This window comes from Haliaeetus albicilla, chromosome 19 (assembly GCF_947461875.1).
Source record: "Haliaeetus albicilla chromosome 19, bHalAlb1.1, whole genome shotgun sequence".
NCBI lineage: Eukaryota > Metazoa > Chordata > Aves > Accipitriformes > Accipitridae > Haliaeetus > Haliaeetus albicilla.
In genome coordinates, this window is record NC_091501.1 from 18168101 (window position 1) to 18182259 (window position 14159).

The 14159-nt window shown below is 42.9% G+C and overlaps 1 protein-coding gene across 14 annotated transcripts in view; it reads left to right on the forward strand.

Annotated features, from left to right (window-relative positions):
• The window catches only part of SOX5 (SRY-box transcription factor 5), a 649313-nt gene that overhangs the window by 341972 nt on the left and 293182 nt on the right, over positions 1 to 14159 (forward strand). For 3 of the 14 annotated variants that reach the window (XM_069806592.1, XM_069806605.1, XM_069806603.1), the window contains exon 1: positions 10990 to 11150. The exons of 4 other annotated variants lie outside the window; for them this stretch is intronic. In XM_069806592.1, coding sequence (XP_069662693.1) covers positions 11113 to 11150 — 38 coding nt within the window. In that variant the 5' untranslated portion in view covers positions 10990 to 11112. Of the gene's footprint in view, positions 1 to 10989; positions 11151 to 14159 lie in introns of those variants that run through there. 7 more of the 14 variants (XM_069806595.1, XM_069806596.1, XM_069806606.1 and 4 more) reach the window with 3 other exon arrangements.

The following is a 14159-nucleotide window of genomic DNA, read 5'->3' on the forward strand; positions in this document are numbered from 1 at the left end:
GGAGACATACAGATGAGTATTGTGATACTATAGCTATCCATCAGCATAGCTTTTGTAAAGAAAAATTATGTCTAATGATAATTCCTTGAGCTTGTCAACAAATAGTAACAGACAATCATTAGATTTTTTTTTTTTCCCTTTAAAGAAAGTTTTTTAAAAAGACCTTCACAGGGGCTATTAGAAAAGTGGTTGTGGGATAGGAGTACTTTCAAGGATTAAATAGTCTTCTGAGGGACAGAAGACAAAACTAAAAGTATATTATCAATGTTTGGTGTAGAAAAACTACAACAGGGGTATCCAAAGTCTGAGTGTTGCAGGTCTTGCTTCACATATATGTATGAATGAATTGAAAATGACAGTGACCAGTGGTACAGAAACATTTGCGTCTGAGGCAGATCCATTCAAGTCAGGGCTGGAGAAGATAGTAGAGGACTCCATGCAGGAAGACGGGAAGGTTGGCTACACAAGTGTGGTGTTGACAAATGCAGAGTATTGCACGTCAGGAAGAAAAATGGATGTGATGACGTTCACTGCTCTGTTCGAGCGTAACTCTAACCACTTGGGAGTGGAAGGGAAGATGACCTACGTTTCCTTATGGAACACTTAATCAAAGTAGGTGGAATGATCCAAAGACAAGATCCAGTTGTTGAAAATGGAATAAGAAATAATGCTGAAAATACTAGAGTAGCATATGTCAGTAGCAAGCCCTTTCCTGTAATACTGAGTTCTTTATGGCTTAGGCTACCTGAAGAATGTATATAGCAGAAACAGAAGAAATTCAAAGAGAAGCAGTGCAAATTTTAATCTTGAATAGACTGACTTCTATATGAGAAAAAAAGCTAAGAGACTGTTTCGAGAAAAGATAAATAATGAAACCAGAAGTTTATGAAATAAAAGAAAGGAAGATCGGTTACTCATTTTTACTCTTTCAGTAATTACAAGTCTTCAGTCAAATGCAAACATACAAATACAAAATAGGAAACAGTTTTCTATGCAACTTGTCATTCACTTTTGGTCCAGATTCCCTGAGTATTTCCATATCAGAGAAATAAAATAAGACTCACATGTTTATCTCTGCATTATGTGTCCAAATACAAGATTTTGGAGTTAGCCATGAGAAAAGTTGCTCTCACCCTGTCTTTGCAGACGACACCTCTTAACAGGTGAGGTTCTGTAACACACGTCAGGCTCTGTCTGTCCAACTTGGCCTGCGTAGCCATGAGCTCCAGCCAGGAGTGCCTGGACCTGCACCAGGCAGCTGTGGTCTTCAGAGGGATGCTGTGGGGTCATGGTGCACCTTGGTTGGTACTTCATGGTATCAAACTCGGTAGTGCACTTGCCTGTTTTTTCTGTCTTATAAAAATTGGTTTATTTTGTATTTTAAGCCACTTCATACTTAGGCCAACCTTTTATGAAGTAATGTATATGCCAGAGTTAAAGCAGCCAGCAGGAGATGAGGGTCAGGAATAAACTTCCCTCTGTCATTATAGAATGCTTGTCTGGTCTGAGCACACCTTGCTTTGAAACATCTAGGACATAATATAGTGGAGAATTGTCTCTTGTTTTGACAAAGGCTGTAGTTTCTGTGTTTGAGGCAGAGTTCTCACTTAAATTCTGTGGTGATTTTTCAAACTATTGTAAGAAAAGTTGCTTTTAATAAATGTTGTACATCTTTTTTATGCAATTAAACACAAATCCCTGGTAATGTCATGGGCATTTTTTTAGTGGCCCTATGTCTCATGGCCCACAAATCACTCTAAAAACTGTGAACTTTTTAGAGATTGTCGTCACAAAGCTCTATGGTTGCTTTTGTGCCAAAGGCCTGTCCTGACTGCGTACAGCAGGTTTTAACTTTGACTACAGTATTGAGACCCCTCTGAGAAATTCATGGCAAGTTGGAAAAAAAAAAAAAAAAAAAAAAAAAAAGTAGGTGTCTCTGTCTCCTTTTGTTTTCCACTCAATTTGCACTTCTGGAGACACCTGCTGCCATTCTATTGCTAGCTCAGAATTCATTAGAAAACAAGTTTCACCTGTGACATTCTCACATGTGATATCTTTGCCCAGATTTTGAACCACATTGCTCTCAAGAAAGGGCAGTGGCTACATGCAAATACCAGGAGAGATGGTTGACAGGATTGATCATGTGGGGTCAAATGCTAAAAAGGTATGTACGAATGTGATTTTGTTTCTTGAAAAAGTGTCAGAAGATTATCTCTGATATCTGATGTGGTGACATTCGCTGTTTCCGCATTTTGACATTTTTCTCTGTATGCCTGAGGCTGTTAACAAGCAGAAGTTATCTAATTTATTTTATTTTATTTATTGGACAGGGGTCAGGCACTTTGTAAATTATGGACTGCATTCTCAGTGAATCAAAATATTTAGGTTGCTTGTGAGGTTCAGTCCTTGGCATCGTGTCACTAATTACTTTTACATAACTCTGAAATAATGACAAAAGGAAAATGCATCAACAAAGAAAGAGAAATTAAACTTTGTAAAACAAAACAAAAGCCACATCAGAAATAGAAAGTGTTATTTAAGGGGAAAAGTGGGTGACCAAATGTGTAGTCTGGATTCAGTACAATGTTACATGGCAAGAGAAGAGACACTCAGCTTTGGATCTTCTCCAGGCAGAAGAAAATTTATGACATAAATTTTCTTTGATAAACATTCCTGAGAAACTTCTTTGTATTTTAATCTTAATGAATGTTTGTCTCAATCCAGTGGGGTGTCTTTTTTTTTTTTGTTGGCTGTGGTTTTTTATATCTCCTTTCTGATTCTTTTATATTCTGAATATAACTCAATGGCAACTGTTGAAGATCTGTCTTGCTTGCAAGCTAATTTGTAATAGAAGGTAGTCAACCCTGTACCTGGATTGCATTAGGGATTTTGAAGAATGTCCCCCGATACTCTGATTTTCCCATACATATGCTTCAGAATACTGTAGCGGTATTTTCTGGTTTTCCCCATACAAGGTGCAGAAGCATTCCCAGGGGCCTTCAGCATGCTACCCCAGCAATGTTTCTAGCCTCTAGCTGTCCCATGTAATGAGGGATGAGAAGCAAGAGTTAAGCCTCCATAGAAATAGCAATAACAACAAGCCATTGGTCTGTTTTATACCGTACTTACGTATTTATTTCTCTATAATAGTGGCTGAATTGGAGTCTGTGTGATGGAAGTAGGAGTTCAGCTTTTTGCTTTGGCAGAACCAAATGGCATTAGTTTTGCTTTTACTCAAAAGTGGAAAATCACTCATAAAACTGCATCAGAGCACCGCTGAAATAAATGAATGGGTAAGGTATGCTATTGTAACTTTACAAATGAAACATAACTCTACATCCTCATTGATTGCTGTTTCAGTGTGCAAGGTGTAAGATAGTGTTTTAGAACTCCTTCCCTTACAGAGATGTATTTAACATCATTAGAATCATTGCTTAATTTAAAGTTAGATCTTCCCAGTGACATGTATAACAAGTTAAGTATCAGTAGAGTGCATTTAATAAACAGTAATTTGTAATAATCTTATCATAGACTGTATATGTAATGTAGGGACCTTGTGTATGGTACAGTAGAAAGGGAATATATTTACAAATTTGTTCTGAATTTAAAACCCTTCTACTTCAGCATCTATATTTTTGAAACATTTACTAGATAGCAGTTACATGAATTCTTATGATTATACAGACTAAAAAGGAATAAAATAGATAAGCAATTTACAGAATGTAAGAATGTTACCTTTTTTGTGTTCTTTGTTTAATTACAATTACAGTCTAAACTGTAAACTGGTTCAGATAGAGGCTATTTCTTACAAAAGACCTAATTCTTCACTGCTTTTCCAGTGCAAAGTGAATAGAAAATGGTCATATTATTTGGAAGTATTTTATATTCCCAATTTTTCTCTAATCCAACAGAGTATATAAAATGGAGAGCAACCATGAATTGAGCTATATGTGTTTGTGTCCTGCCCACTGCCAAAAAGCTCAGTCTGGTTAGCTGAGGGTGGCTGTAGTCCTATGCTAAAAGTATAATAAACGATCGTAATGGCACTGAAAGACAACCGCTTCTAGTGAAGAGAAGCAGACAGATGTACCTGTGGGCATGGAGAATTTTGATTGCAAACACCAGAGCAAACCTCATGACCACAAGAGGAAGGCTGGGGTGCCTTCACAAAACACATAGGACTAGGTGCTGTGTATTACTCCAAAATACCCTTGCACTTTTAATTGCATGATGCTTGTTTTACATCAGACAATCAATGGAAGCAAATCTGTTTGTTTTAAACCCAGCGTCCTTGACACACAGGTTAGTAAGAGCAGACTATAGTGGAAAAAACAGTCAGATTAGAAATACAGAGACAAAATGTGATGACTCTAACCTTGTTCAGTGGATGTGTTAAAAAAAGAGACAGAATTGTTATTGGGAAAGTGAGGAGAATGTGATGATAAAACCTGCAAGAACTATATGGAGAGCCACACAGAAAAGCTCACTGAGTTAAGCAGAAAGATCTCAATTTCAGTGCACTTGGAATCACGCTCAACAATTATTATCTACTTTTACAAGTACATCAAAGTTGTGGTTTTAGGATACTTAGGCTCAGAAGCTTATGTTTGGCTATAAAACTTGCCTGTTTAGAAGAGACTCGATTTCTACCAACCGCTCCTCCACACATGCACGGGGGGAAAAGGGAGTAATTTCCTTTTGATGGGAGCTGGTTATCTGTATGAAATGAGTTAGGTTCATTGTCGGGTATATTGTGGCAGTCATTTACATGTTTGTAACAGTCATTGCAAATGACACCGAGGAGGAATGTTCCTGCTGGCATTGTCATCCAAGAGGCTGAAGATCAGATGGGCACTGACAGTAAACAGGCCTGTCACTCAGAAAGTAATCATCCCAGTCAGGATGGAGGCAGAGTAGGGAGACCGTGCATCAGGTGAGGCTGTGGGCTTTGGCTGGGACAGTAGGTTCCGTGCAAAATAACTGCACTGAAAAAAGAACATAGAAGAAAAAGGCTTAGAGCAACAGGTTCCTGTTTTAGTAACGAGAAACTGTAAATTTGAAATCCAGTTAGCTTCTTAAATCATTTCAAGCACAGTTCCTATCTATGGATATGCTATTTTTGTGAACTATTTTTTAAACTGTGCTGGTTTTATTTAATTTTATTTCAAGCTGCTTCTGTGCAGACCAAGGCTACTAAGACAAACAGTAAAGAGACCCTGACAGCATAGAGCTAACTGACAGCATAGAGAAATAATAAAAAAAGTTGTACCCAAAATAAAGGAATGGGGGGGGTGGGGACACACGACAACAGGACGACAGGACACAAAATCAGGAATGTGTCCTCTCTAATTTTTCCTGTTTTCACAATTAGAAGTTACTTTTAACCAAAATATATATGTAATTTAATTTTAATTGTATTTACATATACTATTTTTATTTCTAAAAACCCCATTTATATTATAGTTTACATCTGTATTAATGTTGAGGTTCCTTTACTGTGGCTGATGTGGAATGGATAGGATCAAAGAGTGCCGACCTCCTTTTAAAAATGATTAGGAACTTTATTGTAATATTTAGTGACCCTGAGGGAAGTTTGAATTCAAATTTTAGATGAAGGTTCAGGTTTCTTCTTAAGGGTAGTGTCAGTTCTCTTTTACAGGGAGGGTTGCAGATGGTAGGCCCCTGCTGAAATTGCAAGTAAATAGCTGATAAATGAGGGCTTCCCACTTGCAAATGAGATGGTTTTACTTTTCCTTGAAGAAATACAGTAAATTGAAAAACTCTAAATAGCACAGAAATTTCAGTCCTCCAGACCGCCTTCTCCTTCTCAGATTTTGCTATACTATATTCAGCACTCAGTTTTGCCAACACCGAACATGCCTGATGTGGCATTTACATGCTTTAAAAAAAGCATAGATTAGTTATATTTCTAAGAGTTAACTTCTCTTGACACATGTACTTAATTCCCATTAATGGAAATGGCAGCTAGGCATGCACACTGAAAGGAAAAATCTGTTCCTAAGCATATGATCCAAACTGCATTGTAGCTAAACATTTCCATACTCTGAAGTAAGCACTCATTATTTGCAAGATATTCTTCGTAGTAAATGCATCAACCCCACTCTATTCTCTCTCCGCTCTCTTGTAACCTGTTCCAAAACACCCTTTCTTAGAAATCTTACAGATCCATTCTTAATGCTGCAGTTGTTTTGGATGTGTGCCTAAGAAAGAAAATCCATTTAGGATCTTCAGAGTTTTGCATATTTTCTGTGAGAATTTTCCAGTAAATCATTCTGTGGAACATCTTACATTTCCTTGAACTTTGTAGGTCTCTATTATTAAAACCTACAGTGGAAACAACAAAACCCAAAAAGCTCTTTTTTTTTTTTTTTTCCAGCGCTTCCTTTACTTACTGTATTGCAGTATCTGCCAAAGGCACTGGGCTGACGTGGTATCATTTGATGATTAAAAAAATAAATAAATTAATGTTTCGTTTAAGGTTTTCCTTCTCCCAATATGCTTGTATAAAGACCTGTGGATTCTGTGTATGCAGTGTTCCAGAGTTACGGTATCTCTGACTTGAGCTGGGTGGATAATTGATTTTTTGGTTCACCTCTTGAACTGGAGAACCACAATAGCGACAAAAAATTCAGTTAAGCACAAAAATTCAGATAGGAGTTTGTGATTTGAGTTGTTTCTCCTCACCCAAATGAAAACCAGAGCTTTTTTGTTTAGTTCAACCCAAATTGTCCTCTTTTACCTGGACTGGTTTGTTTTGGGCACCTCTTAAAGGAAGCAAAGCAAGAGAAATGCAGATTCACTGAACTGCTGGGGGAGGGGTGGGGGGAGGTTTCGTCTTTCTCATCAGCTGAAGATACTTGAATTTATATCCCGAATTCTTAGTTTGAGAATAGAATTGAGAGACCTGAACATAGATCTCCCAAGCTGCAAGTGGGTTTTATAACTACGACTCACTTGGTAAAAAGGGGCATCAGGGTTTGCTAGTACTCATCAAAAGTTTCAGGACAAGATAAAACTTTGTACCTTAAAAACTGGACAGTTGCATATTACATACATTTTCTTCTTTCTTGGTCAGTGGTTATTTATCCCAATTCCTCAGTTTTTCCACTTTCTGATATGATAGCAGACTTTGTGATATGACCTGGCGATTTCTAAAAATCAAGCCTTAAAGTTAATATAAAATTATTTGTAGAAAGGTTTCAGAGATTCCCTCAAACCATTTGTTTAACTTGCTTTTTCTCCCTCTTGCAACTGCAGTTGAACGTACTATGAGAACATAATTTTATCGATAAGTCTATACAATGGACTGTTAATAATCTAGTAATAACAACACAATAATACAGTAGTACGAAACAATATTAATACAATAGTAACAGTAACTTTTTTTCTCCTTTTTGGACCCAACTCTATTCCCTGCTGCCTCTCCCCCCCCCCCCCCCAAGCGGGGAGAGGGAGCTCAGTAGTTGCAGAAAACATAAAATGAAGGAAACCAGGAGGAAGGGGTAGGCACCTGAGCGCAAAATGTCTTGAGGTAAGAGTAAATGTAAACTCGGGTAAGGGAAAAGAAGGGTTCGTGTCAGAAGCATGTAGGGGAATAATTTCTACTTCCTTCCTTTCTTCCATTTCCACTCCCCTTCTCAGCTCTCGCTCTTGCTCAGTTATCTTTGTTTTCTCCCCTGAACATTTTTTTGCTTTTTTTCTCCCCTTTTGTTACGATTCTTTGTACTTCTTCCTAGTCTAGCCAATGTCCTCTTCCATAATTCCTGATGTTGATGGTGATTGCTCTGGTTTATAATCATATTAGCTGAGAGGCAGCAACCAAGGAGTCCCATTGTGCCAGGCATAATACCAGCTTGGAGGTGTATGTGGTCATTGCCCTGAAAAAGCTCAAACAGGAAATTATATAGGAAGGCGTAGATGTATGTGAACAGATGAGGGAAGGACATGGAAGAAGAAGAAGGGCAGTTGGTGGAGTGGAGCTGAGTTGAAATGTGTGGTTAGAGAGCTGAGTGGAGCTAACATGCAGTCAAAATACAGTAGTCCTGTTCTGCCAAAACTGTTGAAATTTTTTTTGAATAAAAGGTGGTCTTAATTTTCCTCCAGCTGGGGCTTCTGAGTGGCTTCTCTCCGCAAACTTCTCCCGAGGCCGAGTGTGAGGAAATAGGGGAAGCAAAGCAAGAAGTGACAGAGAAGGAACAGCAGTTCTGGATGGGCAATGGTGCATCAAGGGGGAAATGAAAGACTGAGAAAAGGGGCCCTACAAATGTGAATATAGCAATGAAATGTGTTTTAACCAAATAGTAGGTGTAAAAATCATGCTTTTGTGGGAGAAACAGCTAAAGCATACATGTTTCAGCAGCATAAGGACTGTTGTCGACTGTGAGGCACGTGGCATCTTTGTTTCTCATCCTTTTGCTGGAGTTGGCTAACTGTGTCAACTTGGGCAAGCTACTAAAGCCTGCCTGCATCTCGGTTTCCTTATTTGAGGCCAAATTCTCCTACTAAGTAGCCTCCTACTCCACACAGAGATTTGCTGATTTGAATGGAGCCCCTGCGGAGTGAGATACTTTTCAATACAAATAAAGTTTTGGAATCGGCCCTAATTATATTTATTACCTGCAGAGGAGTAATGTGAGACTTAACATGGTTTGAGACCCTCAGATGAAAGAGAAAGTATTTGGAATTGTTCTTTTTAATCATCTGCTGCCTTTTCAATGTCTACTTCATAGCTGTCCTAAAAGGGCTAGCTACTAAATAACAAATGAAAAATCCTTGTACATATTAACTAGGTTTGTCAGACTCCTATGAATGGACCTCTGTGGAAAATATTATTTGCTAGGGGCTACTGAAGGAAGTCAGTTTACCCTGCCCCACAGTGAGGAGCCATTAGATCTACCTCATGCCAGAAGTTGACAGATTGTACGCGACTCCGCTCCGAGCGCTGTGGTGGTGTAAGGCAGACTGGAGGCAGCCTTCGCAGATCCTCTTTTATGAACTGCGGTGCAGGCGCTTTTGCAAACTTGGCTTCGGCGTTTTGTTTCGCGAATGGTCTGATGGACTTTGGGGATGATGTGCATAAGTTGCAAGTGGGTTGGCTACTCGTGGTTAAGATGATCATCCCAGGCTTCTAGCTGGTGATGCCTTTATGCCAACATGGGACTGACTGGCCCCTGTGTGTGAGCCTGCTGCTTTAGAACATAGGCATCGAGAGGGAAAAGGAGCGAATTAAACAGTGTAGCTGTTGGATATTAATAAAAATAATAAGCTTTTCTATTTGGATTTTTTTTAAGCCAGCGGGCATGAAAATGTTGAACATTTTATGGCCGCTCTGTGCGAATATATGTATATATTTGAAAAAGTAAACTTGCTTTCCCCGTGTCACTGGGAGGTAGGGATAAGAGGGGAAGAGAGGGGGCAGTGGACCTAATCAAACTGTTGTGGGGTCAAAACCTCGTGGTTTTTAAAGGCCCTTAATGTTGTCCAGCTGCAAATTAAAGGAGGAAAAAAAAAAAGAAGAGAGAAAGGAATTAGGGCTGGGGAGCTGGAAAGAATGGAGTATAGATATGTGGTTGTGGGTGGGTGGGTGTGCATGTGTGTGCTAAAGAACGGGGAGACCGGGGTTTCCCCCCCCCCCCCGCGAGCCCAGTGCCAGGCTGGACACGGGCCGTGCAGACTATCGCGGCATTGTGCGCTCCGCTTCCAGAGCAGCCCCCGGCTAATCCCCGGGGCTTGGAGGGGAATTTCCCCGCCGCGTTCTGCCGGGCGGTGCAGCCCTCCCCGCCGGAGCGGAGCGGAGCGGGCGGGTGTCCGCGGGCGGCGGGGCTGGCCCGCGGCGGCTGCCCGGTCCGCGCCTCCGTCCCCGCGTGTCAAAGGTCCATTACCTGATTGCCTTCCTCGCCTGCCAGATTTTTATCTCGATAATTGGAAGTGCCGCGGAGGCTGCGCTCCGCCGGCCGGCCGGGGGGCTCTGCGGCCGCGCTCGGTCCCCACCTTCTTACCGGGGGCTGTCTGGGCGGGGGGGGGGGATGAGAGCGATCCACAGCGGAGGGACTCCTCTTGCTCGCCCGGGGGAGGGGGGTGTGTTTTAAAAAGAAAACAAGAAAAGCCCTAGCAGACGAACGGAAAGTTTATTTTGGTGGTGGTTTGCGCGCGTGTGTGTGTGCGTGCGTGTGTGTGCGCGCCCGCTGTTTTGGCATGTGGCTACCTTTTCCCTTGCACACAACAGGGCTGTTTGATGGAGTTTGGAGCTGAGGAAACTTTGGGTTTGTTGCCAGGACGGTTCGCAGCACTTTGTGGAAAGCAAGAGCTAACAGTGAGACCGACAGAGTGAGTGACAAGTTGTTTACAGGTTTCCTTGAAGGGGCCTCTGCTATATTTCAATCTGTCAAAGTTGCTTTTCTTCCCGCAGAACAATGCCTGATTGTTGTGCGGGGTGGTTTTTTTTTTTTTTTCCCTTCTTCCCCTCCCCAAAGAGCGAGAAAGGGAGAGAGAAAGCGAGAGAGCGGAGAGGGAGGGGGGGAGAAAAAGGAATGAAAATTCTTCGGAGCACAAATGCCTTTGGTAACGTTTTTATGTGTCTAATCTTTTCTCCCCTATTTCAACTCCGAGAGAGTTGATAACTGTTTCAATTTAATCAGTCTGCTCTTGTTTTATCTTCTTTCTCCACTGATCTTCCTCAGCGCAGGGGATTTGCTCCCGGTTTGCCGGTTTAGGTGGATTGTCGGGCGCTCCCCCCCCCGTTTTTTAGGACATCGAACGAGTCGCCTTTTCCCGTTTCGCGGCGGCGGGCGAGCAGAATTAAAAGGAAAGGACAGGCACCCTGAGGTTGCCCAGCGCCTCGCAGCCGCGGCGCGCCGCGCCGCTGGGGGGGGGAGCTGTGCGAGCAGCCTGCTGCGAGGCGCGCTGCCCCTTTAAGAGACTGGTCAAGGAGTCCTAGCTCAGAGCGAGCGAGCCGGGAGGGAGGGAGAGGGAGGGAGGGAGGGAGGGAGAGAGAAAATCAATCGGTTTAGAAGGTTTGGACTCACTTGACAGGTTCAGTTGGAGGCGACCATAGGTGGCTGCTGTGACAAAGGGAAATTGTGCTTTTCCAGCATGCTAACTGACCCTGATTTACCTCAGGAGTTTGAAAGGTGAGTCGAGTTTTTGGGGCGGGGGGCCGCTGCCTTTTGCGTTGGGGGGGGGCGGGGGTGTCTTCCCCCCCCTTTTTTTTTTGTTCTGTTTTGTGGTTTGTTTGTTGTCGCATCGTTCTTTTTTTTTTTTTTTTTTTTTTTTAATTTCTAGGACCACGCGTGTTTGCGCGCGTGTGCGCGGATGGGCTGCCCGCCGTGCCGCTCGCACAGGCACACGGGGACGGGCGCGCAACTCCGGCGCTTGGCGGCAGGCCGGGGAGATGCTCCCCCCCGGTGTGTGTGTGTGTGTCCCCCGCCCCGAGCGTTACCTTGGCTATTCAAACGGCGTGTCAGTTAGCCGGGCGGGGGTGGGGGCGGGGCGGGGGAGCCCCGCGCCCGCGGCGGGCGCCGCCGAGCCCCCCGGCCGCCCCCCACCCCCCACCCCCCCGGGCCGTCCGTCCCGGCGGCGCGCAGCTTTGTTCCGCCGCCTCGGCGGCCGCCGTGCCCTCCGGCAGCCCACCTCCTCCCCCGGCCGGACCGGCCGGCCGAGGCGCGCAGGGAGCGAGCGAGGAGCCCTCCCCGGGCAGCACCTCCCCGGCCCTGCCCGGGGACTCCCCGGGCGCCGGAGGATGCCCCCGGTGGTGGCGGGCGAGGCGGGGGGTTCGACTTCCAGCCTCGCCCTCCCGTCAAACTTGGGACGGCGCTCCGCTCGCTGAGCACATGACCTTTTGTTGATCTAGCGGCAGCGATTATTTTTAGGCGAGTTAACATCCCGGCCCTCCGTCGGGAGAAACATCCTTCAGCCTGAGGAGGGGGGGAAAAAAAAACCAAAAAGAGAAGGAAAGAAAAAAAAGTGAAACTCTCGCCTCCAAGTTTTGGCCGTCGCCTCTCTCGCGGAGTGTCAGGAGCCGGGTTTGGGTATGACGAGTGGGGTTTGGGTATGACGTAGGCGCACCCGTCTCCCCCTGCCCGGAGCGGGAGCCTTCCCTGCCTGGAATTAAGTTTTTGCTGTCACTGGCGACAGCTTGTGACCTCCGAGAGTTTAGTCCTTATTTCAGATGATCTGGCGCTCCTGAGAGGTTTCGAAGCGTTTTCTCAGGCGCTCGTACGCACGTCCATCGATGATCCGGCATCCCTTCCCGCTGGCTTCATTTTTAAAGGTTATTAATAGTCCCTTGTGTGGCTGCAGTAGACAATCCAAACTTTCATTTCTAAGCGGTAAATAAAAGAACGCCAGGACGCGCATTACTTAGGTTTTTCTCGTCTTCGTGAAAGCTACCTCCTGTATAAACATTTGGTTGTATCTGACTATGCAATACAAGCTAGGTGCTAGACCAGCTGGTTAAAAATATGCTAAGTCAAGCTGTTCATCGTTCAAACCTACTGAATTTGATAGTAAAGGCATAGAAAAGAAGGCAAGATAAAAACATTTTAAGTGGGCTGAGGAACACGCATGCAGAGAAAGGACGGGAAAGAACGCTTGAATTAAAAGATCGGAGAAAAATAAAATTGGGAAACGCAGAAAAGAACTATTTTAACGCTTTCAATCCTCATTCTGCGACTAGAACGCTTCCTTGTTAGAAAGTGGAATTGGCATGGTTGCAGTGCTCCAAGGTCGTCTTTAATACAATTTTCCAGACTTGCTCGGAATACTTGGCGTTTTTCTTTGGTTTGTTATCATTACAATAATAGAACAAAATTAGTTTTGTTCATGTGCATTGTATTAACTTAGTTCAACTACCTGAGGAAACTGTTACTGTTTCTGGTGTCGAATCTGATCTAGCACCATGATCATGCATTTGTCTTGTTCATACAATTAATAGATTACGTATTTCATATGCTTCACTAAGATTATATATATACATTTATAAGCAAGTGATTTCTGTTATTCTTTGAACTTTGTGATGAACAGATTACTTGTAAACTGTGAAGCAGAATGAAGTCCTTTCATTTTCCTGTTGGGGGACTTTTTTTTTTAATCTGAAGTCTCTCTGCATTTGTAAATACATATTTGTATAAATTTTATATATAAACAAATAATTTGGGACAAAACATCTTCCTTAGAAATAGAATGACCTTCTCTACTCTCTCCCCCCCGCCCCCCCCAAGCATACGTTTCATTTTCAGAGATCCCAGCTTTCCTCTTGTAAACATTCTAGTTAAATAATCAATACGCTGCTCTCCTTTTGCTATGCAGATAATAGCAAGCAGTAGAAATGGGAAGCAATAAATGAACCTCAGGACGTATAATTTTTTTTTTCAACAATTTTCCCTCTGCAGTTGAAATTGGTAATACAAACCAATACCTCTGTTAATCATTACCATTTGTTTACATTGTGTGTGTTTGACTATAGTTGCACACACATACACAGAGTAGATACTGTCCATGTAATATACGTGTGGTTATCAGAAAACAGCCATGAGGACACACTTCCTCTTACATGGAGATGCACAGATCCTCAGACATACACACACACACACACGCTCGTAGAGTTCACGTGTGTGTATATATGCATGATGCACAGGTGATTGTTTTTTAGACATTTATGGCAGGTTATTTTCTCAGATTCTCACAGTAAACACAGTTCTTGGAGCATGTTTCTGCAGTCGCTGGGGTCCAGCGTGTCGTATCTGCATGACCGACTTCAGTTTTGTTATTACTATCCATCTCCTACTACTCCCTTTTAAACTTGAATAGCAAATTACAAGGAGGTAAAGATTTACCAGGCGAAGTTGTTTGCAGTTCAGATCTCGGAGCGTCTGTGTATATCTCAGGAGGTTATTCTTCTTTCCCTGTCATCTTTCCTGTGATGTTTCAGTGTATCCCGGTAAACTGCAAACAGTTCAGAAACTTTCAGTCACCCTAACCGAAGGGATCTGAATGAAGGGGATGTCTCTTATGTGTCTGTGGCTATTATCAGGGGGCATTCACGATGCACACTTGGAATGAAAATGATCCTCAGTGTCAGATGAATAAGCATTCATTAATTCATTCAGCATCACTAGTAAATTGCAGTAGGTTTTGTGAAT